General features: G+C 52.2%; 1 protein-coding gene and 1 long non-coding RNA gene across 5 annotated transcripts in view; one reads left to right on the forward strand and one right to left on the reverse strand.

Annotated features, from left to right (window-relative positions):
* Window positions 1-506: 506 nt before the first annotated feature.
* Window positions 507-26,814, reverse strand: part of Dscam (DS cell adhesion molecule) — a 589,901-nt gene continuing 563,593 nt past the window's right edge. For 3 of the 4 annotated variants that reach the window (XM_004842472.3, XM_087211196.1, XM_021256356.2), the window contains 5 exons: window positions 25,996-26,145; window positions 18,225-18,326; window positions 17,339-17,536; window positions 15,924-16,226; window positions 507-1,448 (listed from right to left, as the gene is read on the reverse strand). In XM_004842472.3, coding sequence (XP_004842529.1) covers window positions 1,096-1,448; window positions 15,924-16,226; window positions 17,339-17,536; window positions 18,225-18,326; window positions 25,996-26,145 — 1,106 coding nt within the window. In that variant the 3' untranslated portion in view covers window positions 507-1,095. The remainder of the gene's footprint in view (window positions 1,449-15,923; window positions 16,227-17,338; window positions 17,537-18,224; window positions 18,327-25,995; window positions 26,146-26,814) is intronic. The other variant, XM_087211193.1, reaches the window with a different exon arrangement.
* On the forward strand, window positions 15,174-20,478 carry LOC110348682 (uncharacterized). The gene is made up of 3 exons (XR_002394145.2): window positions 15,174-15,689; window positions 19,877-19,937; window positions 20,162-20,478. It is a non-coding gene; the product is annotated as an uncharacterized LOC110348682 (long non-coding RNA).

Here is a 26,814-nt window from a genome sequence, read left to right on the forward strand (position 1 = left end):
CTCCTCTGTTGCGCGGACTGGACTGGGGCTGCGTGTGTGGTGGATCAGCAACCTCTTCCTGTAAGGGTCGGACGATCCACCGCTTAGGCTTTGTGCCCGTGCTGTCTCTCCTGTAACTACTCAGCCCAGCAACCGTGGCTTGAATGCAGTCATAGCTAATGTACAAACTGCGCGTGTGGCCTTTGGCCTTCTTCCAATAAAACTTTATTTACAAAAACAGCAGTCAGCTGGATTCGGCCCTAATCTGCTGACCTGTCTGGCGCAAGGGCAGGTTGCTGTGGGCGGGCAAGGATCAGAGGCTTGCCCAGGACTTAGAACAGCTCGGCTGGCCCTGCGGCGATGGAGGCCAGCCTGCTTCTGTGGTCCCAGGCCTGAGAGCTCTTCCCAGCCATGCCTGTGGCGCTCAGGGCCTCAGCTTCTGCCTTCCTTGGCAAACTCCGAATACAGGCACCCACAGGACGGAGAACCAAGCCACCAGGAGGAGATAAGAGGAGTAGACATCGAAGTAAAGGCAGACTACTTTTTCTTTTTTATTTCTCTTAGACAAAATGCAAAGAGTGTCTCATCAAATTAAAAAGTAAACAAAAAGAAAACCAAATTGATTCCCCCACCCCTTCACTGACGGCACTCACCCTAATCGACAACAAAAGATCAAACGGAGGACCCGGTTTCTAATGGGAAAGAAAGGTGTGCGAACCCTGCCCCAAATCAACGTTCCTCTTAAATTCACAAATAGGCTGATTCCCCCCCACCCCCGTTTTCTTTCTCGGCTCTTGTGTCACAGAACTTCCAGTCAGAAGGTTTAATTAGTCCCCATGCACTTTGTAGAAAATCAGTAAAAACGCAATAGCCTGTGAAGATCATAAAACTGGACTTCTTTCCCAAAAAATCAGATGCCCAGACAGAGGGAGCTCGCACTCGGATGGAAAAAGGAAGGAGAGTCTTTGCACTGTCTGTGGTTTCAGTATTTTCTCTTTTTTTAATATATTTTGGCAATTTTCTTTAATTATAAATATTGGAATTCCGTAAAAAAAAGGTAGCTTTGATTGAATTGTTTAAATTGTATTTACAACTGCTGTCCAGCCGCGCTGTGTGTTATACCAGGGTGTAGGACTTGGCGTAAGGATTGTTCCCTTTCAAGTGCCCCCGGGAGTCGAGCAGGGACTCCTGGGAGCTGCTCATTTTCGCCGCCTGTCCCAGCTCGGCCCCTTCTCGCTGAGGTAAAGTGGCCACAGCCCCCTGCTGCCATGACTGCCCCTCTCGAGTGGAGGAGGAGGAGGAGGCGGCCTCCAGAGGGATGGGCTCGAGGGCCGTGGGGCGCTTCAGGGTCCGACTTTTCTGAGGTTCCAAGCACGCTTGTCCTAAAGTCAGGTCCCTGCTGGTGCCTGGTGCAGCCCGGTTTAATAAGAAATCCATTCTAAGGTATGGAGGCAGATGGATGAGGTCACCTGCAAAGAAACACAGACTGTGAGCTGCTTCGTGCACAGTGCCCACGCACCCAGCGACCCGGGCGCCAGCAGTGGCCACTCAGGATAGGCACACAAACCCCACTGCGTGCGGGGGCTCTCCAACACACCTCAGGGCTCACCATGGGCCGCTGGGAGGGTCTCATACCTCTCCCATGGGCACGAAGACCTGGCTTCTCTATAGACAGTGACTTTGGTCCTTTGACGGCATGCAAGACATGCTCAAATAATATGGGAATGTTTACATTTAAAAAGCGTATTACAGTAAAAGACACAGTGCCACGGAACCCCTCAGAATCCTGCACCTCACTTTGAACACATCCCATCGTCCTTGCCATTTTCAGCAGCAGCTCTGGAGTCCTCTTTCCTGTGTGTCTCTAGCTGCACCACCCTAGCTGCCCCAGTGTCCTGAATCGATTTGCAGCATTGACCTTTCGTGGTCATTTTGACCTTGGGGGAGAGCCAGAAGTCACACGGTGCCAGACCTGGTGACTAAGGTGGATGAGGACCCAGCGTTGTGTTTTTTGGAGCTGCCTTTCTGCTGGGTGGCGCCTGGCAGCAGTAGTCACCGTATCTTTGGTCACACCTCGTGGACACTCAGGAAAGAGGCCAGAGCTGCTGCAGAGAGTGCTGGGAGTGAGGGATGAGTGTGCCCGAAGCGGGAATGAGTGTTTTGAAGGGGATGTGCGGCAATGTGTCTTTTACTGTAGTAATATCTTTAACTTAAACACAATGGAGCTAACAAGACCCAAACACCATGACCAAGGGAAAACGTAAAGCGACGGCCACGTAAAGGCCGGCGAGGGCTGACCCTGGCTCGGGCAATCTGTTGCGCTCGGCTCGGTGACCTTGGGAGGTGACCTCCGGGAGGATGCAGGGGAAGACACCACCTCGTGCAGCCTCCCAGCTGTAGGCTGGCCGCCCACTGGGCTGTTTCTGCTGCCCTCACTGTGCTAGGAGCAGGGGGAAGAACAGCTCAGAGCGAGGGCCGTCCTTTCCGCTTCCCTCAGCACCCGTCTCATGCTGGCTCTGACGGCGCCAAGGCGAGGACCTAGGGTGGGAGAGGCTGGCTGAGGGGCTCAGCCCCTGGCCCCCTTCTCTGCGGACTCCCCGGGTGTCTCATCGGTCCCCGGCAAGTGCCCGCTGCCTCGGCATCTGCCTCCGGCCGTGCTTCCTTCGCTGTTGCTGAGGACAGGACGTCCCTGTGCTCGGGCCAAGCCCGGGTGCCGGCCGCCACTCCGCACCCTGTCCTCGCTCTGCCTCCCGCTCAGACCGTGGCAGTGTCCCATGCTGCCGCATTCTCGCTCCCAGTGCTGCCCTGCGTGACCCAGCCGCTCCCTGCGTCTCTGGCTTCCGCTTTTCACTCTCCCTTCTGCATCTCCTGACCGCAGTTTCCCTGGCGTCTGCCCTCAGCCTCCCGGGGAGGGCTGGGCTGCTTTATTAATAACTCTCCTCTCCACTGCACTCTCTCCTGAGCCCTGGACTTGAATTTCACGAGGCCAACGGGCACTTCCGCAACAGTGGCTACTCCGAGTTCTAAATGTCGTGGTCCCCAAACCCAGCTCTCGAAGGTCAGCCCCACTCCCAGCCTCGGCCCCAGGGGCTCCTTCCCCCGAGGGCCCCATCCCGTTTAATGTCACTGCTGTCCTTTCCGGCACTGGAGACGGGGCCCTAGGTGACCCCTCCTCTGCAGGTTGTCTCGGACCCCTTTCCATCCCATCTTCGGGCCCTGGCTCTGTCCCTAACCCTCCCCTGGCCCCATGGTGCTGAGTGCAGCTGGGGCCACTCAGCTCTGGGTGCAGCAGAGGGGCCCATGCCCAGCTGAGTTTGGCAGCCAGGGTGGGGGCAGAAGGGCCATGCTGTGCTTTGGGCGTGGATTCAGTGTGTCCCCGGGGCTCCACGTGTGGGACACTTGACTGCAGAGTGGTGGTGGGAGGTGATGGCACGTTTGGGAGTCACCAGGAGGGACGCGAGGATCTGGTCTCCGACCCCACACGTGGCGATATCACATCCGCCTTGAGCCCTCAGTGCAGCCAGCACTACTATGCCTTCTGGACGATGAGCCTCCAACACTGAGCTCAACCAACCTCTTTTCTTGGTAAAGTTTGCTTGCTGCAGGTATTTTGTTACAGTAGCAAATAAAAAAAAGAGTGAAATGACGTATAGGGAAATATATTTTGGTGATAAAAAATGACAGACTGGGTTTCAGGTGTGCTGAGCTTGATGCAGCTGGGCCATCAAAGGAAGGTACCTCTTAGGTGTTGCATCTCAGCCACAAATCTCTAGCACAAACCGTCTTCATTCTCTGACTGCAAAAGTCATCAAAACTTCTTAGTTCTTTTCTGCAAAATATTCCTCGCTTTCCTTATTTCCCTGTGGGCTCCTGCTGCCCTCCAAGCTTTCCTCGCCCAGCACTGGAGGCCCTGGGGTGAGAAGCCTGGGAGGCCCCAGCAGGGGCACGGAGCACGTTCAGACTCACTCGAACCCAGAGCCTCAGAGGCCTCAAGTGCACCCCGGAAAGAGGGCAGTCAGGGACACAGAGGAAAGGACAAGTAATAAAACCAAGGCGGGCGCTGACCATAGATTTGATACAAGGTACGGGAGCATCAACACTCTCAAAACGCTGTATTTTCTTACAATCCTTTCTGCAGGGTGAGAGGAAGGCTGACGTTGCTCTTGGGGAGCGTGCCAGTTCCACCCTTGTGTTACACTGGCATGCCGCTCGGTATTTCTGACTCAAACAGCTCTGGCATTTTCTCCTTGGCTGTCTCAGGCTGTCTTTACCCTGTTATGCAACGCCCAGTAATGACATGATTTCACTAGGCACCATAGCATGTGATCCACCAAAAGGACCCCAGCGACACTCTACTGAAACGCTCTGATTCAGTGCTGGCTTCGTACCGTGAGCCGAATAAAACCAAATAAATATCTTGATGATAAATTGGCCGTAACACTCCTGTGAAAGCCTTTCTGTAAGGCTGGTTCTGGTCACCTGCTGTGCTGGGAGGCTGACCGTTCAGGGATGAGTGTGGAAGGTACGGGCGTATCTCACCATGTGTACTGCCCTTGTTTCTAAAAAATACAAGTATTTAACTTTTTAAAAAGGAAACTTTAATGTCGGTGAAAATTAATTATCTTCATGTGCATAATGAACATACTTATCAATCTTCTCTATTGGGTTTATTTGAAAAATAAATAATATGACAGCAGTAGCAGAGCTGTGATGGGGAAATAAACTGAAAGAATCTTTTTGCAATGTGAAAAACGTTCTCTAGGTGAATCAATGCACCCTCACTGTCCAGTTTTGAAATCTGTGGATAAAATATCCAGTTTCTTCAAAATGATTGTCTGCTCCTAAGAGTGCAGTGAGAAAATTATGATAATTTGCTCTTTTATTGATTTATATGACTAACATTATTTGTATCATGTTGTTCAAATAGTTGAGAACTTGTGGACATTTACCTGCAGGATTGTCTAAGAAGGTAAGTGAGAAACACCTCGCACTGTTTCTGAGAACTGAACTCAGTCTTGCTCAGCTGACGTCTGTAGCCGGCGGTAACAGGTTTGGGGACCAGGCACCACCCTGCACTCCCCACCGAATGCTCAGAGCACGTTAAATCCCCACAGAGCCCAGCACCTTGGTCCTGGCGGATCACAAAACGCACGGGTCTCAGATTGGACGGAAGAAACGTGTTCAGAATCAAAGCCCTGCTGTCTGGTGCTGCCTGCAGGCCTTCCACTTCAGCTTAGTGACGGAGGGCATCCCAGGAGCTGAGAAAGACGGCTGAGCAGCAGATCCCTCGGCACAGGTACAGCTCGGCATCACATCCTGCAGACCTGTGCTTCTTATTGCAGGTCTGCTGAACATCTCGGAATCCCCTGTGTCTCTGGAGGATAGAGGTCTCCAGGCGAAGCTTTGTAAAGCTGCCCAGCACTGTCTTCAGCATTTCTCTTTAGGCGTGTCTCAGGCTGGCACTCAGAGCGGCCCTCTCAGCTGTGCAGAAGCTGCAGACAATGTCTCTGTGCTTCCTGCAGTTAGGGGAAGACAGCAGCGGAGGAGTCGGAGCTGAGCTTCGCTCTTGCAGGCACTTTATGTTCAGTACGATTGGAACCCGTGTGCCAGTCCCGATGCCGGGTGGGGAACCGGACTTCCTGGTAATACTTCCTTTTCCTGGGTTCTTCAGATGACGACAGGGACTGAGACAAACCATGCAATGATTGCTCCAGGAAGAGGATGAAGCGGGGGATTGGTCAGCTCCGGGACACTGGCACCCCTGCTATTCTTACCCCTGCCCTCCACCTGCCTACACTGCACAACGGCAACTCAGGCTGATTCCAGCTGAGACTCGAGGACAGAGCTGGGGAGGACCCTGCCGGCACTTCTCTGCCTGGCCCCGATCTGGGCGAGGTTTTCTCATCCATGAGATGGGGCACTGTGATCATGGCATCTCCCGGAGAGGGCTGCTAGAGGGTTCCAGCAGCAGCGGAGGTGCAGACTTCACGAGGACAGAGCGTGCAGTCAGTCAGGGGCTGGAGCTCGATCATGATGGGCCAGGAACTCATCCCTACACCTCAGCTCATCTGCAGAGGGGTCCCCAAAGATGCACCCAGGGACGGCGGCTGGACATCTGTGAGTGTGACCACCTCTGAAGAAAGGGTCTTTGCAGATGTCATGGAGTTGAGATCACCTGGGTGGATGGTGACGACACGTGTCCTTCACAAAGGGAAGAGGATGGGACACAGAGACACGTGGGGAGGAGGCCAGGGGAGAGTGGAGAAAGCAGCTGGAGCGCTGGAGCCACAGCCAGGGAACACCCGGATCCATCAGAGGCAGGGGGGCAGCCGGGGCTCCTCCCTGCAGCCCGCAGAAGCGGTGGCTTGGGGATGGACTGGTGCTGCTGGGAGCTCCATCTGTGGCCATTCGCCTGTCCTTGCTCCTTGGCTGCGATGGGCCCCAGGCCTCTCTTGAGCCCCGAGCCACCTGGACAGAGCTCTGCCTCCACCAAGTTGGGGCTGGTTTCTCTCCAAGCAGAGCTGGCAGTGGATAAGACGCCCCAACCTGGGTCCCGAGCACAGGCAGCCAGCCCGCTGTGGGTGGGGAGCGCGTCCTCTTGCTGCTCACCCTTCCTTCTCTGCCAGGCCGAGCTGAGTCACCCCTCCGTCCCCTGCTCTCTGTCTCTGGGAGTGGCAGGAGGGGGCACAGGGTGAATCTGTGTTGTGCGGAGGCTCAACTTCTGCCGTGCCTGTGGTCACTGGTCCTGCACACGTGGACTGATATGAATCAAAATGTCTGAGGAACATGGAAAGGTGAGCACAGAAGATGAACAGACCACGTCACTGTGATGGGACCACCCGTCGGAGACTCGCGTGCCCAACACGGAGGGCCACTGGCGTCTGGGCACCTCCCCGCACCAGGCCTCGGTCACCATGGTCCCCACCACTGCCCTGCCAGAGACAGCGGCTTTTCTCCCAGCCCTCAGGAGTCTCAGGTGGTTGGCACGGCACCATTACACCTCTTTTCCTGATAGAAGGCTTCATGTCTCATCCCCTACCACTGCCCCCGGGGACTTTCAGTGCCGCTAACATCTCTAAAGCTTCAGATTAAATAAGTCAGCACTGACTTCTCCCTCTGTCCCCTGTTACTGTGCTGGCTGATGTCATTGTCACCTCCATGTCCAGCCTCCTTCTGCAGTCCGTATCCTTTAGCAGACGCCTGCCTGAGCTGGTTCCCCTGCTCAGTAAGAGTGTGTCCAGCCCTGCGTGGCCCGGCAGCATGGACACTGCTCTATTAGAAACCTGCTCCCTTCTCTGAACACCAGGAGGGCAGAACTCGAGGTGCCTTCTCACTGTATTCAGACTCACACATGGAGCCTGAATACATCTCAGCTTTGGAGCAAGAATGGTGAGATCACACTGGCAGGAAACGCTGGAGTCCAGGTTCGTGACTGTTCCTGCAGCTGGCCTTGTCCCTGACCCTGCCACATGGGTGGGTGAGGAGCTACCAGCACCTGTTGGTGAAGGCCAGGGATGCTGCCCAGGGCCCTACAAGGCCCAGGATGGCCCCAAACCACGAGCCCTGGCCCTGAGGTCAACATCCTGGTGTTGTGAAGCCCTCGTTTAGACCACTGAGCTCATCATTCCATGTGGATTCTCCTGGGCACACACTGAATTCAGCCAGTAAGGTCCCCTCTGCTTTTGTGAAGAACACCAGGCCATGGGCAGCAGTCAGAGGCAAAGCCCCAGGCTTTTCTCCCTGGGCACCTGCCTCGGATGAGCAGGCAGCACGAGGGAGGCTGATGCAGGGGCACAGTCCTCCTCAGGTGCCCCGAGCCCTAGAAGTGGTTCCCTCTGCTTTGGCTGCCTCACAGGTGAGAACAGTGATGGCATCTGGGCTGGGGGCTCAGGACCCCCGGAGGACAAAAGCCTCCCCTCCCTGTGCAAGCTTCCTTAGTCAGCAGCTGCGGAGGCAAGCAGAGGCTCCCTGGGATCCATTCGCAATGAAAGTGTGTCACAGTCCTCATGGGCTCCAGCGCCCCTGGGGACACATGGAAAGCATCCTTCATCAGTTTCCAGGCAGGCTTGCTGCCTGCACTCAGAGGAGCTGACACTGACTCAGAAGTGAGAGAGAGGGATGACTACCTGAGTTCCAGCAATTTCCATAAAAACCCCGAGATCAGGCTCACAACATGGCCGGGAACTCGTTACCAAAGGGGAGCGGGGAGCAGCCCAGGCAGAGGGGATCTAACCCATGTTTAGGCTGCTGCTGCAGAGTGGTAATGAGAGCCCGAGACCAAGTCTCTCTTGGTAAATGAATCTCCACTCCCAAACAGCAACCAGGAAAAATCCTAAATAAATAATGGGAGATTGATATCCGAGGTCCAGGCTCGCAGATCTATTACCATTCCTGGCTCGCACGCAGGAGGGCTCATGCATTTTTAAGGGCTCACTGACACTGCGTTCTTCTGACACGCCGGTGAACTTTAAAACCTAGACAGAGGTATGAAGGAGGGCGTCGTGTTGGATGCGGCCTGTGGCTCTTCTGCAGTAGAGCAGGTCTGAGAAGCCTGAGGACACTCCCCTGGCACTAGGTGGGCGCAGGGCTCGTGAGCAGGGATGGATCAGGGACTGGGGCACCTGGGTTAAAGACAGATCCAGCTCCTCCTGCAAGGCCTGTGGGGAGCCACACGCTGGTGACCCACAGAGTGGAACCTGGCTAAAGCCGAAAGACCCTTCACAGCAGCCCTGTGTAACTCAAATCATCCCACAGGGGAGCCGAGGTGGCCCACAGCTGGGAAAGAGTTTGGTGGAGGTACAGGAGGCCAGAGGTTGGACAGTGGAGTCCAGGGCTCAGGGCCAGTCCGGAGGGCCTGCTGGGTCTCTCCCCTGAGAGCAAAGAGCGAGGGAAGGGCTTCTCAGCTCTTACTCGAAATGATGCCTTGTTTCCTTCCACTTTGGGGCAGAAGTGCGAGAACACGGAGCCAACAAAAGCCTCACCTTGGAGAATGGTGGTCCTCGTGGGCGTCGTCCCACCTTTGAGCCTAGGCCCCGATCTGCATGTTGTGTTGGCTCACGGGCTGTGCACAGTGTGTGTGTGCGCGCGCGTGTGCGCCGCTTCTGTTTTCCTTCACTCGAGCTGTGTGATTTCTTGGGCTTTCTCAGATTTACCTGTCCTGTCCCTTAGGACCCTTCCCTGCTGTCTCTGACGTGACAGGTGTCTGGGAAATGAGTGACACCGTGGGGAGTGTTGATTTATATGCAAGCGTGCTGTGTCTTGGAGTCATGTCTGCAGCACTGAAGAGACCCCAGCAATCTGAGTGTCACATATTTGTATCGGGACCGGGTCTATCTGGACAGGAAGCAACTCTGTCCCCATGCTGAGGCTTCCCGGTTGTCACTGGCACCTCTGCAAGCTGCCCCCAGGTCATTCAGCAGGGCAGAGATGGCCCCGCCGCACCAGCTCTGGTCACTGCCTGAGGTGAAAGGCCTTGGTTCAGGAGGGGCCAGGGGACAACTGCAAAAGGAACATGGGCACTAAGCTTGCATTTCAGGCAAACGGGCCACTCAGGAGAGGTCCATGTCCCTCTGTGTCCGAAGACACCCGCTGAGTGGCCTAGACTCACAGGGGAGCCTGTGGGAAACTGGGCCTCTGACGGCTCCTCGGGGAGTTTCATGGTTTCCAGGCTTCCAGGAAGAAGCCAGGGTGGGTACCGGGCTCTGAATTGAGCAGGCTCCACCCGCAGTGTGGACAGACTTTTCTCCCTGCTGGCCCCAGGCTCCTCTCCCTGGGAATCCGGGGGCAAATCTGGAAGTCCACTTGTGCCTGGCAGGGCAGAAGGATTCTGATCCCCGCCGCGGGCCAAGCTCATTCCTGTCTGTGTCCTCCACCCATGCTCTCCTCCCTGCCCAGACCCCCCCGCAGGGTCTTCGCCAGCCTCTCTCCCTCAAATCAAGTCACCTCGTTTTCACCCTCTCCACCAACTACTTCTCTTAGCACCTCCTATGACCCCAGACCCTGCTACTGGCTTACGTGCTGACCTCCTTTCCAGGAACACAAGCTCTTTGCCAGCAGGGGTCTCACTGGATATCATCTACGGCCATGTCCTCAGCGCCCAAAGAGGCCAGGTATTCAGTGGACATTCAAGAAATGTGAGCAAAGAGGGAAAGAAAGTACCGTGGCTGGGAGAGAAGCAGGGCTCTGGGGCGTGGAGCCCAGCAAGACGGAGTGTATGTACATGCATGACACACGCATGTGTTCCTGCTCATGCCACACGCTATACATGCATGTTCAAATGCATCTGTGCACAGGCCCATGCACATGTGTGTTTGCTCGTGTATGTGTGTATGCGTGTGTGCCTATGCACACAGGGAGTATCAAAGGCCCTTGCACTTGAGAGGAGATCTTGTCCCAGCTCATAGAGCAACATTCACCATTGCAAAGTCAGAGTGGAATTACGGCAGCATCCAAAAGAGAAGAGGGAGGAGGATGGAGGCCAAAGGAGAAGGAAGCAGACACTATTGTTTGAGAAGAACGAGGGGCAAAGCCCTGGCATTTGGTGGGAGCTGGCATCTGGGCAGGTGAGCTGGCAGGAGCAGTGCCCACCCTCAGGCTGTGAGGCTGATGCAGGGGATGAGGGTGGGGATGGGTTACTTGGCAGTGGACGTTTCTGGAGCCTAATTTTGATTCAAGAGCCAACTCAAGAGCCACACAGACTTCATAGAGGGAAACTGGCACTAGAAGGACAGGTGAGGACGAGACGGCCAGGCGAGACGAGAACAGTGCCAAGTGGCACAGAGGTCGGCTCCTCTTCAGGGGAGGGCTGCTTTGGGCGGGGCACAGGCCTGTCTGCTTGCTGGTACCACCTCTCTCCGAGCTCATGAACGACGCACACATAGGTCTTAAATCAAAATCCAGCAACTGCTGCAAATCGCTGGTCATCAGCGGATCAACAAGTTGGTGGCAAATGATGGCCATTTCCAGCCCGAAAAACCTCAAACGCATTCACTACTGGTGAGGCTGAGGTGCAGGACTTCAAACCTCGGCTTCGGAGAGTGGACACGCGGACATCTCCGGGGAGGCCAGGCTGCATGCAGCTGCGCCCTGGGGGCTCTAAGCTGACGTAAGAGCTTCCTGCAGTGGCACCCCTCCACTGTGCAGGATAAGAGCATGAATAAGGAAGCAGTAGTAATCCAAGAATTTTAGAAACTGGCTCACAGTGTTACCCAAAACCAAGAGGAGGCCCTGTAATTGAAATACTGCAGGCTGCCCTAACCCACAGGAAGAAAAGCTGCTAAACTTTCCAGTGACTCCTCAGAAGAATGGGGAGTTTTGATGGTTTTATGGTTTTAAGGTGGAAACCACCACCTGTAGTTGAAGAAAACAATAACCAACATTTTACTTGAAATGTACAAGTCTTAAAAATTCAAATCTACAGCTAGATTGTGATGTTTGCCTGATGGTTAGTTATCCACATTTCCTGGGGGCCCCCACTATCTGTAGAAGCGATTTCCTCTTGCTTTGTTAAGGGAAATTTTAGAAAATAAATTTCTTGATTAAACGTATGCTGGGAGATGGAGGGGACTTGTATGTCCTCTTGTACTTGGCTAATCATCTCTGATAATTAAAAGACATTTACATATATACATTTTTTTTCTGGTACAGGGAATTGAACTCAGGACCTTACACTTGTGAGGCAGGCACAGCACCACTAAATCCCTGGCTCTCTGATGATTAAAACATTTTAGCTAATTGGTTAATCTTGCATGACCATGAGATATTCATTCACATCAAAATGTTTATAAGGACATACAAAGTGCCAGACACAGTGGTGACTGTATATCCGATACCATCGGTGCATGGAAAAATATTTCTTGAGGCCTGTGAGCCTACTGGATACCTGGTGGACCCTGAGAGACTGAGATGAAGGTAACTAAGATGTTTCCTGTTTTACACTCTGGTCAAGTTCATGTAACTTGAGTGCAATTCATTGTAGTGAACTTCAATTCTGGGGATCATCAAAGCTTGAGATTATTGTACTAAAGACTTGTAAGTGAGGGTGGGGATCACCAAGAAGAGGAAGAGCTCATCGTGAGGAGAAAGCTGTCCAGAAGTTTGGAAGACCGTGAGCAGAAACACACTGAGGCTGGCCTCAACCCAGAGGGGACACAGGGAAGGGGTGGGGTTCAGAAGCACCACCAAGTTGCTGGTAGTTTACCCACATGCCCCATCGGCGTCAGGATAAACCACAGCCTTGAGCTTTGCATGACTCTGCTTCATGTGACTGAGGCCATCTTGAACTGTAACTGCCGTGACTGCACGGAGAGGCCCTGACTGGTTTTCCGTCAGTATGCAGTTTCCCAGAGATCTACAGATGGGCAAAACCACTGGAGGGGTACGTGGAGCTCTTGACTGGACCCCAGAGCAATGTGCCCGAGTTTCTGATATTAGCTTGAAATACACCAGGGAGGCACGGGGGTGGGGATGAACTTAACGTGCTGCTCTCTTTCTGACCCAGATCACAGGGATCCAACAGGTTTTCCTGCCACCAGGACCACATTTCTGTCAGCAGGTCCCCAAGAAAAGTGCACTCAATTTTGAGCCCAATCTGGATTTAATAAATGATTTAGCAAGGACCTGTCACAAAATAACAAATAAAAAGGGGCCAGGGATGTAGCTCGGTGTGAAGGCCTTGGTTTCCATCCTCAGCCCCACAAAACAAAAAGCAAAACAAAACAAAACACCACTCTATGCAGTGATAGAGCTGTCTGCCCCTTTTCTTTAGTCTCACGGTGGCTTCAGTCCTGTCCCGTACAATGGGACTGGGTTGTTCTGGAACATTTCCATGTACCACGTGGACTCTAGTTGAATTATAAAGAAGCAATGGAAAAACTTCCAAGGGTGAATTATTTTTCTAAAGCATCTTAAATGCACAATAATAGTACAGTCATCGGGGGTAGATAAAACAAGGTTTGTGGACATGAGAACTCACATTGATTTAAGAAATTATTCATACCTAAAGTTCTAGAATGACTTTATTCTAAATAATACATTAAGCCGATAGTCATTTTGTTGTGATCTTTCAGCCCCTCTAATGGATCCAGGCAATAAAGTACAAACTTTGAAAAAATATTAGTCCACCAATATGGACAACACGTCTCCAAGAGAAATGTCAAGCCTTTATTTGTTACAAGGCCTGCACAGGTAGGGCAGTCACCCAACTTAGGTGCTCATCCCATGCTGAGTCACACTCAGGGGAAGGGTGGCCATGTCCCTGCACAGAGTGGGCAGAAAGTGCGTGAAGGGTGATGCTCAAGGGGATGGGCACTTTCAGGACTTCAGTGGCCCCTGAAGTGAATGATCGCAGGGAGGAAGAGAGGCTGGGTGCACACCTGGAGCCCTCAACCGGATGCTAACAATGAGCTCAACATGACGCCAGCAGAATCAGCAACCAGTACAGCCGAGCGCTTTCTCTGCTGACTGCTCATTATGGTCTGTTTCTAAAACGTTCCCCCAAAAGCTCATGTGTTGAAGGCTTGGTCCCTAACCCAACACTGCTTAGAAGTGAGGCTTGCAAAGGTGACTGGATCATGGGGGTGTAGACCTTGTCAATGGACTCATCTATTGATGAGCTCAGAGCTGAATGGGTGCTCAGGAGGTGGGGCCTGGTTGGAGGAAGCAGATCCCTGGGGCAGCTCCTTGGAAGGGTACCTTCTGTTCCCAGCCCACGCTCGCCCCTCCCCCTTCCTGGCTGCCATGAGGCGAGCAGCTTCCTCCAGCATGCCCTCCTGCCAGGATGCTTCTGCCTTGGAGCCAGCAGGCCATGCACCGAAGTCTCTGAAACCATGAGCCAAAGCAGACTGTTCTTCCTTCATGTCGTCTCCCTTGGGTATTTTGCCACAGTAGCTGAGAAGCTGCCTAGCACACTCCTTTGCCTGATTAATGCTACCTGCCTCTTGCACAAACTCAATATGTAGGAACCAATGCTATATTCACTTTACAGATGAAGTTGCTGAAGCTGAGTGGGGCTGCACAAAACGTCCACTGGCCCATTTTCTACTCTCTGTCCTTCTCATCCTCAGGCTGAGCAGCTACGAAAAGCCATGGCATTTATCCTGTACTCTTCTGCATTTGCCTTGCAAATAAATGGCAACGACAAAAATACTTGAAATAAAAACACCCACAAACAACAGCTCATCCTTCCCTTTGTGGAGGTAGACAGAAAGAAAATAAATGAAGCCATCATTCGTTATTGTATGCTGGCATGACTCTGGAGTCCATTTGGAAGATTACTTGCAGGATAGACAATTCTTTTTTTATATATATTTTTATGCATTTATAAGACTCATTTCTGCCTGGCCTTATGCCATAAAGCCCAAGAAAATTGCAATAATTCAAAAGTGAAGATAAATTTTTGAAATAAAACCAGCCTAGTGGGTTTGAAAAATGGGTAAAACAAGAAATAAAACTGGATTTAACAAGAATGGATGATCTACAAAGGAAAGTCTACAGGCAGCTAGCTATTTCAGGTTGTAAAAGAAAAAAAATGATTCTTCAGACGAGAACTACAAGGCCACCGTGGGTTGGATTCAGTCTGAAGGCTTGTTTGACTTGTGCTGTGCAGTGGTTTGCAAATAGCAGAGCCAACACTGAAAGTGGCAGGTCTCCATAAAACCATCATTTCTGGCTTCTCTTAAAACACAAGCTCAGATGAGGCCGCCATTTCCACTTGCGGTCAGTCTGCACGACCTCGTTGGTCCTTTTCCTCCAGAGAATCCGTGAACTTTTAGGCCACCCATGAACTCTTACACTGTCCTGGGCCTTCTCGTTCGACTGCCCCTGCTGGACCTCCTTGCTCATTTACATTACCTGCCAGTCCCCAGAGACCATGCGCTTGCAGGTCTCACTCACAAACCCAGACTATCTGTACCCCGCCACATTGAAGATCAAACTGCCAGCTGACCCAAATTTGCCAGTTCCCGTTCTGAGCCTCCGGGGGAAGCCAAGCTCCAGCTGAGGCCCATGACCATCCCAGAGCCCTCACTGCAGTGGCCCTACAGTACAGTGCTGCCTTTCTGACATTCCCCTCACCAAGCAGGGGAAGGAGGGGTGTCTCCTGCTCTGGGATCTGGAACTGGAGCTCTGTGGCTGTGTGGACAGCAGGATGGGGCAGGCGTGGTGCTGGGTCCTGGCCATGTTCTGGGTTCGGTCTGAGTGCATCCCCAAGGACTTGTGTGTTGGAAGCTCTGTTCTTGGTGTGGTCATGTTAGGAAGTGGGGGGCTTTGAAGAGGTGGGGCCTCGTAGGAGGTCACTGGGTCTTGGAGGTGCTTCCCATGCAGCGGGTTAAAGTGGCTCCCATGAAACCCTGAGTGCCTTTTCTCCAGAGAGCTCCCCTGCTCTGGCTTCCTGTCTCACTGTGACATCACTTCCTCCCCTGTGGATGCTCACTGTGATGCTGGACATCATGAGATCCTCATTAGAGCTGAGCTCACGCTGGCTCCAGGAACTGTGAGCCAAATAAATCTCTTTGTTCTATAAAATATCCAGCATCTGATATTTTGATACAGTAACACAGTCCACTTCCAGGCCAACCCCAGAAACTTGCTATTTCCACTCTCTGTCTCTTGGACAACTTGTTCTTAGAACTAAGCCACCCCAATATGAAGACACTCAAGTCACTGAGCAGACAGACTTCTTTGGGGAGCCACCACCTGCATGGACTCACCAGGTGAGTGAGCCACTTTGGATAGGGATATGCATCTCTCTCAGCTCAACTTGCTGTCCTTGCTGGGCTCTGACCGCATCTCAGATGCATGAGCAACACAAACGAGCAAAATAAGGGGCCAATTTGTTACACAGCACCCGCCCCCCGCCCCAACCACCGGGTCTGAAGGCCAGGAGAGCTCTTGGAACAGCTGAGTGAGCCCGGGAATGATGCCCCGAAGTGGCCCGCGACCCTCACCTGGCCGATGTGCCTTTGGAACTGCCATGTTCATCACTCGCCCTCCATCCTGAGGTTTGGGGGGAGAGGCAGTGAACCTGCAGATCCCCGATTCCGAGGGGGTGCTGGAGGTCAGACTGTCCGTGTACTCGTTTGTCCCTGCCGTCAACTGCTCGGATGACGTGTCTGAGATGAAGCACTCGGTGATGGTGAACTTGGCGTGCCTCAGCTGCTCTTCCATCTTGGCGTGCTCGTAGGCCCGGGCCAGCTCTTCGTAGGTGGAGGAGGCACTTTCTGTGGAGACCATGCTGCTCCGCGCTCGATCTGCACCGGGAAGAGGAGAGGGGCAGGAGACTCAGCTTTGGCCTAAGTTGGAGGCCTCTGGATCGTCCTCCCAGCTCTGACCCCTCTTCCCGGTCCCTGTCTCTCGTCACTCAGGCTCATCGCGGAAGCCTCAGCACATTCATCCAGGGAACCCCTGTTGCAGTGGAATTACTGCAGTCTGCCACCCCGCCTCGGACATTCCATGAATAATTCATGCATCCCCAGGAGGGGATCTGCTTCTACTGCAAAGAGCGGGGGTGTGGGGCCAGTCCAGGCAGCACCCGCCCCCACTTGCGAATCCATCTGCACCTGGGAGACGCTTTAATTGGCAGGGGCGGGAGCTCCGCACTGCAGCTCTGCTGGCCTCCACCTGGGAAGGCGGGCGTGAGTCGGCTTCCAAATGAAGCTGGGGCTTGGAGGGAAAGTGGCCACTATCAGAGTGGCCCGGGCGCCGGGATTCATCTTTTCCTGCTGCTCCCTTCCCAGAGACTAGAAAGCAGGCAGGAGGAAAACCAGGACAAATGTGCCCTTCACCCGGCCACAGCATCTTGGTCAGGGAAATCCCTGCATTTTAAATTGACTGAAAAGTTTTGAAGTCACCTCTTTGGAACTCTGAGAATCGAAAAGGAATAACAGACATAAAAATAAATTCCCGCAGTGATGCGCCACCTTTGGAAGCCTGCTTTTGAAGGGTATCATCAAGAAGAAGAGAAAAAGGAGCATTAACATTTCCTGCAGCAATTAGGTTCAGATATAATCTCTTCTCAGAATTGAAGGAGGGTGGTGGGCAACACAGCGCTATTCTTAGGCCCTGGCTTCTCTCAGAAGTGAAGCCTGCTCTCCTGAGTCTGGGGCTGCAGATGAGATGCTGACCTCTTGGCTCTGCCTCTGCATCGGGATCAGCCCATGGCCCCTGCCCAGGGAGCTGCGACGCACCTCGGTGTGCCAGAGGTGAGGTGGGTCAGGCGAGCTCAGAGGAAGCCGGACCATTGTGGCAGTCATGCGGGAGAGGCCTGGGGACAGCTCTCGCCCTCCAGTGGGTGGGAGGGGACGAGCAAAGGCACGGGAGTGAGCGCACGTCAGCCCTGCGCCCTGCGTCCCCAGAGCCGCACCTGTGTCCTGCGAGGGGCTGACGCTGTAGCTGTCGCTCTCCTTGTCCACGGAGCCCGCGGCCCTGGGCGTGGGCAGCCTCCAGTCTGTGGTGAGGGTGTGTGCAGAGATGGTGGGGTGGGGCCTGTTGAGGGTCCACTGGCTGGCGTAGCGGCTCCGGGCAGCAGGCCCTGCCTTGGCGTTCCTCCGGGTGGTGGGATCTGTGAAGACCAAGCACAGGGTCACCGTCTCCAGGAGAAAGCCGTCCGCGGGCAGGGTCGGGGTGCGGGGCAGCTGTCCCCACTCAGCCCTCCCTGCTCCCCAGGAAGCCATGCTTGGCTTTTCCTGTGCGAAGCGCTGTTCCCCTTTCCCCGTGGCTCACACGCATCCAATACTTACGCACGAGGAAGCCCTGGAGGGGAAGAGCACTTATCTGAGTGCAGAAGTGGAAGCTCTGGGCCTTGGCGTGACCCTTAATTATTTTGTTACCTGATGCACATTCATTTAAACTTCCCGAGAACCAGCATCTTCTGTGAAATCCAGGGGCGTGCTTGGCCAAAGGTGCTCAAACACGGTGGGTGTACTTCCTAAAGTGTTGTTACAGGGTGAAATGTGTTTCCCCAAATGGTATGTCTGACTCCCAAGCCTGGTCACTCAGTGTGAGATCTTGAAAGTCCCTTGGGTGTCATTGCTTAAGATGAGGTCATGCTGGAGTAGGGTGACCTGCGTCTAGTATGACCGGTGCCTAAGCAGCGGCAGACCCAGGAGGGAATGCACCATGCCAGGGTGGAAGAGAAACGGAAGTGCTGCAGGTTGGAGCCGAGGATGGCCAAGGATCCAAGGCGATCTCTCCAGAGCTAGAAGGGGGCTGGGAAGATTCTCCCCAACAGGCTTCAGAAGGAGCCTCACCTGGGGGACACCTTGATTTTGGACTTCCAGCCTCCAGAACTGGAGACCACAACTCTCTCTTCTCTCCAGCTGCCCAGGCTGTGGCACCTTGCTGCTGCAGTTCTAGGAAACAAATACAGTACTGAGGTCTCCAGTTATTGCTGTGTGTGTGTACTCGTGGCTTCAACTGCAACTCTCTTATTTATTAACTGAGTGCCAAGCTAAAAGGGCCCACATCCTGCCCCAACACTGTCTCAGCCCTTCACACACAGGAGCCTGTCTCTCCAATGGAACTACCTGAACACTGGCAAAGATGACTCAGATTAGGGAACATGGAGGACAGATGGTTAGATGGCCTTCGGGTGTCATGTGCCCGGCATCCCCCAACGCAGAAGTCTGTGTGTGGCAAGGCTGCTGCTGGGCAGGTTTTGTTTTCTCTGAATCTGACAGCTAAGGCAGCAAGGGGGTGGAGTGGACTGAATTTGACTCTGGGGAGCTGAGAATAGGAACTTCAGGCAGCAAAGAAGGTGGGATCTTGGAGTGGGCCAAAGGGCTGCCATTTTGGAATTGGGTGGAAAAGGACACAGATTGAGTTACCCGGATGATGTTTCTGGGGCCCAGCCTGAAGGCAGCCGATGGTTCCACCGGGGTCTTTTCCCCCTGTGAATCCTTTGATTCTCAAATGGGAATCTATGCACTTATATTTCAACATGGGCAGGCCTCTTCCGAACACAGCAGGCTCTTCACTGCTCAGCATGAATGCAGTGGCTTCAAAGGCGCAAAACTGAGAGGGGCCCTGGCTGTGACAGGGCTGGGCTGGCTTAGCTATTGGTCTCGTGAGCAGGGCTCATGGATTCATCCACACAGCCCACAGGGATCTCTAGAACCCAGAGTTTCCTGAAGGAAATCCCACAGCCTTAGGTTTCTTTATCCATGAGAAATGGCACCCGAGAGACAAGTGACACAGCTAGTAAGTAGGTGACAGAAGTGGCTCCCAACCCAAACCTCTGCCTTTCAGTTCAGGCGCTGCCAGCTATGTGGCCATTGGAGTTTACACAGTGTTGTCTGTGTGACCACTGCTTGTTTGTAACTCATGCTGGAGCATGAACTCTGGACACGGGGGAGTGGGGAAAGACTTCCTGTGGAGATGGAAGATTCTCCTCTTGGCAAGTTTCTGGGTAGTGGACTTTGGACCAATCCATCATTCCACAAAGCTGCAGAGGAGCCTTAAAAGGGCACCCAAAATGATACATTTGGAGATTTCTTGGGTCATTAAAATGCTCCTTCTTGGTGCATTACTCACTGGGGCATCGATTTTTAGACACATTTCATCCTTTACTTGCAAATTTCCAAGGAAGACTTTATTGGAAGATGTATTTCTGGCCTTGATTAGAATGCAAATGGGTTATGCTAGAGTGCCGGGCCCTCTGGTCTGCACAACAAGGTATAAATGGTAATTGTGTCTCTCCTCTCAAATGCTAGGAGAGAGGGCCTCAACAGCACAGAAAAACATCGTCAGGGGTAGGAGGCTAACTGTCTTCCAGGCACTATTGACTTGATAAGTGGAGCTTAAATAAGTGAAGCTTGTTATTTAAATGCTAATGAATCTTTTCCAGAAAATCACCTAGTCCCTTACGTAAGTTTTGAGGTGTCTTTTTTTTTTTTTCTTTCAGATTCTTGCAGGCGACAGCTATGGATCATTCTGAGCCTGTCTTCTCTAGGCCTGGATGTGGGGTACAGTTGGATGGTCCCACAGGACTTCCTCCGCCCCCTGCCCTCTCCTGTCTCCTTTCTTTGGGGTCCTCTCTGTGGGCAGGACAGAGGTCCCCGCCCCAGGGTCCCCCCACACTGAGATGGCCCAAAGTGGAAACTTCCACCAGAAAGTCGCACACACGTCAGCCTCCATGCGAAGCCATGGCTCTTTCAAGTTAATTTTGTGCATTATCCCTTTTTCTTAGGTAAGGACAGTGTGACAAGTGGCCTGATAATGCTGGAAATGTAGGTCACGGTTTAGTTTCCTGAGCCACAGCCTGCAGTTCTGCTCTGCGCGAGCATTCTGGAGGCAACACCATCTTAGTACAAGGGTGCTTGGTACATTTCTTTTAAAAATTAGGTTTTTGGAGCCCTGGTTTTGTACCTGAAGTCAACTCTACGATAGCTTCTGAGACAGCAGCTCAAATACAATTTTAACTTGGGTTCCACACAGTGGTGTCTTTTGTGTAACTTGCTCGCTCATGGTCTAAGAAAATACACGTCAGGATTTAGTGCCGAATGGAAAGCACACTGTCAGGCTCCTCAGCTTTCTAATGTAATAAAACTTGGTGACTGAACATCAGGTTTGCTAAACAGCCAGGGGGTTAGAGGGGAAGTGATAAAAATAGCTTCCAGGCTTTCCACACATAATGCACATCCAAACCTGCATTGTTTTTGCCCTCTGAATCAATTATTTTAATTATCCAGAAAGCAGAATGAGAGGATTTTGTGGGTAATAGGGTTTCAGAACATGTCCTGTGTCCTGTGATCAATGCACTAATCTCTTTTTATCCCCTGCTATTGGTTTCCAAGTCTTCTAAATGCTGGGGCCGCCGCTTTACATGCATTTACCAGCTGCCACCCAGAAAGGATGGACTGGGAGATGTGAATGTTCCCTCACTGAACTAACAAATCCTCACCAGGGCCTCATTGCAGACTGCCACTGGACACATCGTAGCCACTGAGTATCCAGGGATTTCCCTTGGTACTGCTTCTAGGACTGCTCTGGGTGATAGAGTGCGGGTGTTTCAAATTCTCAACAATACAGATGTAATCCATGCTTTAAATACGGATGTGTGTGTGTGTGTGTGTGTGTGTGTGTGTATAAAAGTCCCTTATGTAAAACGGCACAGTGTTCGCATATAGCTTCCATGCAGCCTCCATGTACTTTAAATCTCTAGATTCCTTACAGCCCCTAACACAATGTAGATAGTCATTGTATTGTATTGTTTAGGGACTAATCCTCTGTTAGTTGAAAGCACAGGTGCAAATCCTAAGGATGTGGAGGGCTAACTGCATGCACGCACACACACATGCACACACACACATGCACGCACGCACGCACGCACGCTGGCTGTGTGTGGTGGAGGGCGGGGCTTTGCAGTCAGGAAGCCTGGACGTGAAGTGCGCTTTCATTATTCACTTGCTATGTAACTGGCCAAGTGACTTAGTGGGTGGCCCTGCCCCTGCCCCTCTGAGGCTGGTGACATCCTTGCCTCCTTCAGACTCGAGTGGCCCCCGGCACAGGGAAGGGTTCAGACACCTCAGGGTCTTGGCCGTGATGCCTGAGCAGCTCATTTGAGGCCAGGTGTAGGACACGCCCTGAAGTTGCTGGAAGATGAGGCAGGAGAGCCTAAGGGTTGATAAGAAGGCGTAAAACTCAGTGTAGGGGGTGCGATGCCTAGGAAGGATCAAAACTCGATTTAGAGGGTGGACAGAAAAGTAGCCACTAAAATGGCAAAGCCAGATGCAAGAGCGTAAGATGCTCAGAGGGAGCTCTGCAGCAAGGGGTCAGGGAGCTGCTGTGTGCTGCTCTTCCCAGCCCAGCTCGGACTCAGTTTCCCCTCCACACCCCTGGCTGCTTACCTAAGGTTCAGCCAACTTCGGCTCAATAAACTCAGAAAAAATCTGTCTTTACTGACCACGTAGAGACTTTCTTGTCATCATTCCCTGGCCAATGCAAGGAATGCACACAGCGTTTACCTCGTGTTGGGCATTATAGTCCTTTACACACGACAAAGCAGCCACGAGCATGTGTGCAGGTTATACACAAATATGCTGCTGCTTTGTGTAAATGAGCTGAGCACCTCAGAGCCTGGAATCCTGGGGCCTGGACCCCACCCTCATGGTGCTGAGGGACAACTGTGTGTCATGAGTGCTTGGCAGATGCTCTAGAAAAAGCATCTGTGATGCAGGAAAGATTTCCAGGTAAAAAGGACCAAGGAAGAGTCAAGACGAACACGCCTCATCTGCCATCTCTTTACACTCTTGTATGTTTTGCAAGTAGAAAACACTGATTTAAAATTTCATCAGTACGGTCTTGTTGGCAAATCTCTATGAACACGTTGGGAGGAGACTGAACCCTCAGAAGAGATGCCAGGGTGGGGTGAGGACACAGCACCCCCTTTAAACAGAGCTTGGGGGGCAAGGAAGGGAGGGAATTGAGCCGGTTTTTCAAGTCCTAATGAGGCTAACACCCATCCTTTCTTCCCTTTCCTTTATTCTGACCTCAGAACTTGACTAGTATTTAAATCCACTTACCGAGGCCTACTGTGTGTGTGTCAGCCGCCATGGCTGGTGTTGGCACAAGGACGTGAACAAAACCCTGATTTCCAGTGCATCTCAGCCCCCCAGGACAGGGGAGGGAAGCTGAATCAAGACTCAGCCAACAAATGTGTTTTTTTCTGAAAGAGATAAATAGCAAACTGGTTGCCATGTCTCTCGTCCTCATAATAAGAATGTGTCACGGCTCTCTGGCAAGCAAATCTAATGTTTAGAAACATAACTTTTGCGATGTGCTCATTTTGGTGTGCAGATGACATATTTCAGATGCTCTTCTTAAAAATAAAGAGTTTCTGGAATGGCAGTGTGGTCCCAGTGACGTCTTTCCGGGTTGAGTGAACAGGGAATACGGCACTCCCTCCGTATCCACGGGCTGGGTCTTGGGACCCCTCAGATGCTACAAGCTGAGCCTTCCTAAGTTCCTCTTGGAAAATGGAGCAGTGTTTGCATACAACCTGCGTGCACTCTCCTACACACCTTGGTAACCTCTAGATTATTCACAACACTGAATGCAATGTCAGGGCTGTGTAAACTGGAGTGATTCCCCATTGCTTAGGGAATAACGACAAGGAAAATGTGTGTTCATGTTCAGAACAGGTGAACTTAGCTCTCCTAGGTATTTCTGCTTTGTGTGTAGTTGAATCAGCAGAATCTGAAGGTATGGAGGGCTGAGTGTATAAATGAATCTCCGAATAGACCGGACTGAAGAGAGGACCTGGTCCACGGGCTGAGCTTGGGCCCTGGTCGGCTCGGACAAGCTCCAGCACAGAGGAAGCGGGGAACAGGGCTTCAGAAAGCTCCTGGGTTTCTGACTTCTGACCCTGCCACGGGGCCAGTTACCCATTGCCGCTAACTAAATACAACTGGAATGGTCACTCATGTGGCTCGGGAACGTTTAACAACAACAAGAATGATCCTAAAGATCTCTTCTGTACACAGCGTTCTGCAGATGATAAATGAATAATTCCATCTTGGGGAAGGGAAGGCTCCAGAGGCTGGGGATGCGTGAATCTGAGGAGGTTGGCCTTGTAAGTCGATTTCACTTCGTGTAACTCATCACAGAGGGAAACACTGTTCCGAAGCTTCGAGTCTCCTTGGGACATCAGGCCAGACCCCAGGATGTACCCGGAACTCTCAGAACACAGTGCCAAACAATGCCGGCCTTCCCCCGGGAGCCTACAGGGTGGCACTGTTTCTCCACCTCCTTTCTCTCACTGCTCTCCTAGCTGCTCACCACACCCCAGGGCTGCATCTGCCCCCAGCACCCTGGGGACCTGGCTTCCCTTCTGCTCCCTCCGGCCTCAGGTCCTGCCTGCTCCTCTGGGATGCCCTGCTGATGTGCACTCCCCCGGCTTCATCACTTCATTCTGCTCTGTTTCCGCCTAGTTCTTGCTGAGAAGTAGAAATTACACTTGGCTCCTTGTTTAATATCAGTCTCCCCTCTGGAGTGAAATGGATGCCTTCTTGTGTTTCACTCAGCCATCCCTGTGGCTGAGCACTGGGCCATGTGTGTAAAGGGAGAGACCTGAGCACACACGTCTGAATGCAGAACGAATGAATTCTTAAACCTCCAGCAGCCGAGCAGCTCCCCAGCCCGGAGCCTGGGTGCTCGCCCTCCCGGTGCATCCCGCCTGCAGTGACTCTTCTGCTGGCTTACAGCTTCTGTGTCTGACTCAGGCCACGTCTCTGCTGACATTTTAAATGCCATCAAAGCCGCTTGTCATTATTCCAGGGCTTCCCGCTCATGTACCTGGCAGCCCCATGTCACTTCTTCTCCGGCCCTAACTATGATGAACCTCTGTGCATCTTTCTGCTCCTTGAGCACTGGAGGGAAGGTGAAGGAAAGTGGCTCTGCACCTGGCAGAAGGAACTGATGTGCTGTGGGTCCAGTGGGCTGGGGGGATCCTGCACCGCTGCACTAATGGAGGTCTGATGGGGGCATGGTGGGCACTTCCTCCTGAGCTCTCAGGACATCTTTGGCACACTTGGGAAGGTTTCTCAATGAGGAGCCTAGAGAAGCACATCTGGGAGGTTGCTTACAATGCAGGCTCCTGGGCCTCCGTCTAAACCAACTGGACTAGAATCTCTAGAATGGAACCCAGGAGTCAGTATTTTAACGCATGTAAAAGGTGGGAAACACTTCCAGGGGCATCGGCTCTGTTTTCTGCTCTCCTGTTGTTTCCAGAAGCTTCCATACTGCATAGGCCAAAGGAAGCTGAAGCCAAGGATGAATCAATCTAGAAGACCTTCAGGATCTGTCACCTTTCCCCTGAGTTAACAGCATAATGAGGCTCGGAAATCCATCAGAGCAGTGTCCTGAAGTAGCTGGAAGCCAGAGCAGGCTGATCAGAGGGGTGAAGCCAATGGCTGGAGAGAGATGTTGCAGACAACCCCTTGGCAGAGCTAGCTCCAGCTATGTCCCTGGCGTCTTCAGAATGTACTGACGTTCTCCAGGAAGGAAGGGTAAGGTTAGACAGAAGAGGAGCACATTCTCCAAGACACTTTCCCAAAGGAATTTCAATAGTTGTGCAAACTCTGTCCCAGGTATTACAGTGTCATTTGGGAGCCAGCCAGTTCCCTTCGTGATCCTCACCCCGTTTTACAACTGCTTCACGCACTAGAATTGTGAAGAGCAGTCTGCAATGTTCTATTTGTTTTTCTAATTATAACATGCTGCTCTAAGAATGTAAGTTTTTGCAATGTGAGTAGAGATTTAAAAGCTAGACATCAAAGCTTCCAAAGTGATAATAATCGAGACATCAATTTCTCAGTGTTTAAAGAGACCCAGGAATGGTTTCAATTATGAAGAAGCAAGATATCTAATTAATATGTTCAAGATACATTTAAGGGGATTTAATTTCATTGCTGTAATTAATTTGTATATATCATGGATGCAAATATAATAATTAAACCCAACTATATCTCTGGATTAGCCAGAACTAGAATTTTTCTCAACGTACCCAGGAAGAAAACCTCTAGGCTCTGACGACGCACAGATCTATGGCTGAATCTCGGGGTCCCTACTTTTATGTGTCGACCTCGGGCTGTTTGTCTGACTTGCTGAGGCTCAGCTTTGTCAGCCGGAAAGCTGGAACCATGACATCTACTTTGTGACTGGGCATCATGCAGGGCTGTCACAAAGGTAGCACGCATGATGCCATCTTTCTCTTCCAGCAGGGCAATGCTAGCTACTTTCCCCTTTTCCTGTGTTGTCAAAAAAAAAAAAATGAAGTTGACATGAAATTTCTAGCACTTTCCTAATAAATCAATACCAAGAGTTACTGGCTTCAGTTGACACAGTTGTAATAATAGCTAGGATCAAACAAAGCACACTGGATTTCCCCCGAGTGATGACATCACTAGACCCCTTTGTCTCTCAGGCCAGAGTGGAAGAGCCCCCATGTGCACTGGCCAGGGACGCAGGGTTCATGCTTTCAGCACTAAGACCCACGCTTTGAAACTGGACTTGACCACTCACTCGTTCCCGGCCGACCGTCTGAAACATCCACTAGGGGCCCGGTGGCCTGAGACACGGACTGGTAGTGGACTGTGTGAGTCACCGTCAGGGACTTTTGTTTAGCTGCTTCCCCAAAATCAGCATCTGTCAGCAGGACCGTGGAGCGATCATCTGCAGAGGAGGAGGAAGCAAATGCATTTAGGCACTTTCAATCACAGTGACAGTGGGCCGGGGATTTAGCTCAGTGGTTTTGCCACCTGCTGCGCAAGCACAGGGACCTGAGTTTGATCCCCGGTACCAAAAAAAAAGAAAAAATTACACAGTGACAGCAACAACAGCACCTTCGTGTGAAGCCACCCAGAGCCAAACTCCTGGCACCATGAGGGGGTCACTCACGCTAAATGGGGCGATGGTACCTGGGGAGGACTTCAGAGTTTTTCTGGTCTCAGAGAGCAGTCACTATGCACAGAATCGTCTTGCTGCTATTTGGGGTTGTGTGCTTTTCAGTCAGCAAACACTTCTTATTGTAGCTGCTGATTTAATGCACTTTGGGATTCAAGTGTTTACAAAGAAAAGATGTCACGAGGCAGTCTAGAGCCCTCCCCCAGGACGGGGCTGCCTTCCCTGGTCCTTTTGGCTGCTGGGAAGCTCTCTTCTAGAAGGACCACACTGCAGTTCTCTGTGCTGGGCCTGGGTCTGGGGCTGAACTTGACCAAATGTTTGGAGGGGAATAGTGAGGGGAGAGCAGTTAGTCTTCAGAACTTATCAATTCCTCTGCTTTCTGAGGAATGTTCCTCTTCTTCCCACCTCGCCAGAGCTCTGATTACTCCAGTGCAGGCT

Source organism: Heterocephalus glaber, unplaced genomic scaffold, assembly GCF_053883595.1.
Source record: "Heterocephalus glaber isolate CG9 unplaced genomic scaffold, H.glaber_assembly_v1.0 deba00000122, whole genome shotgun sequence".
NCBI classification, from domain to species: Eukaryota; Metazoa; Chordata; class Mammalia; order Rodentia; family Bathyergidae; genus Heterocephalus; species Heterocephalus glaber.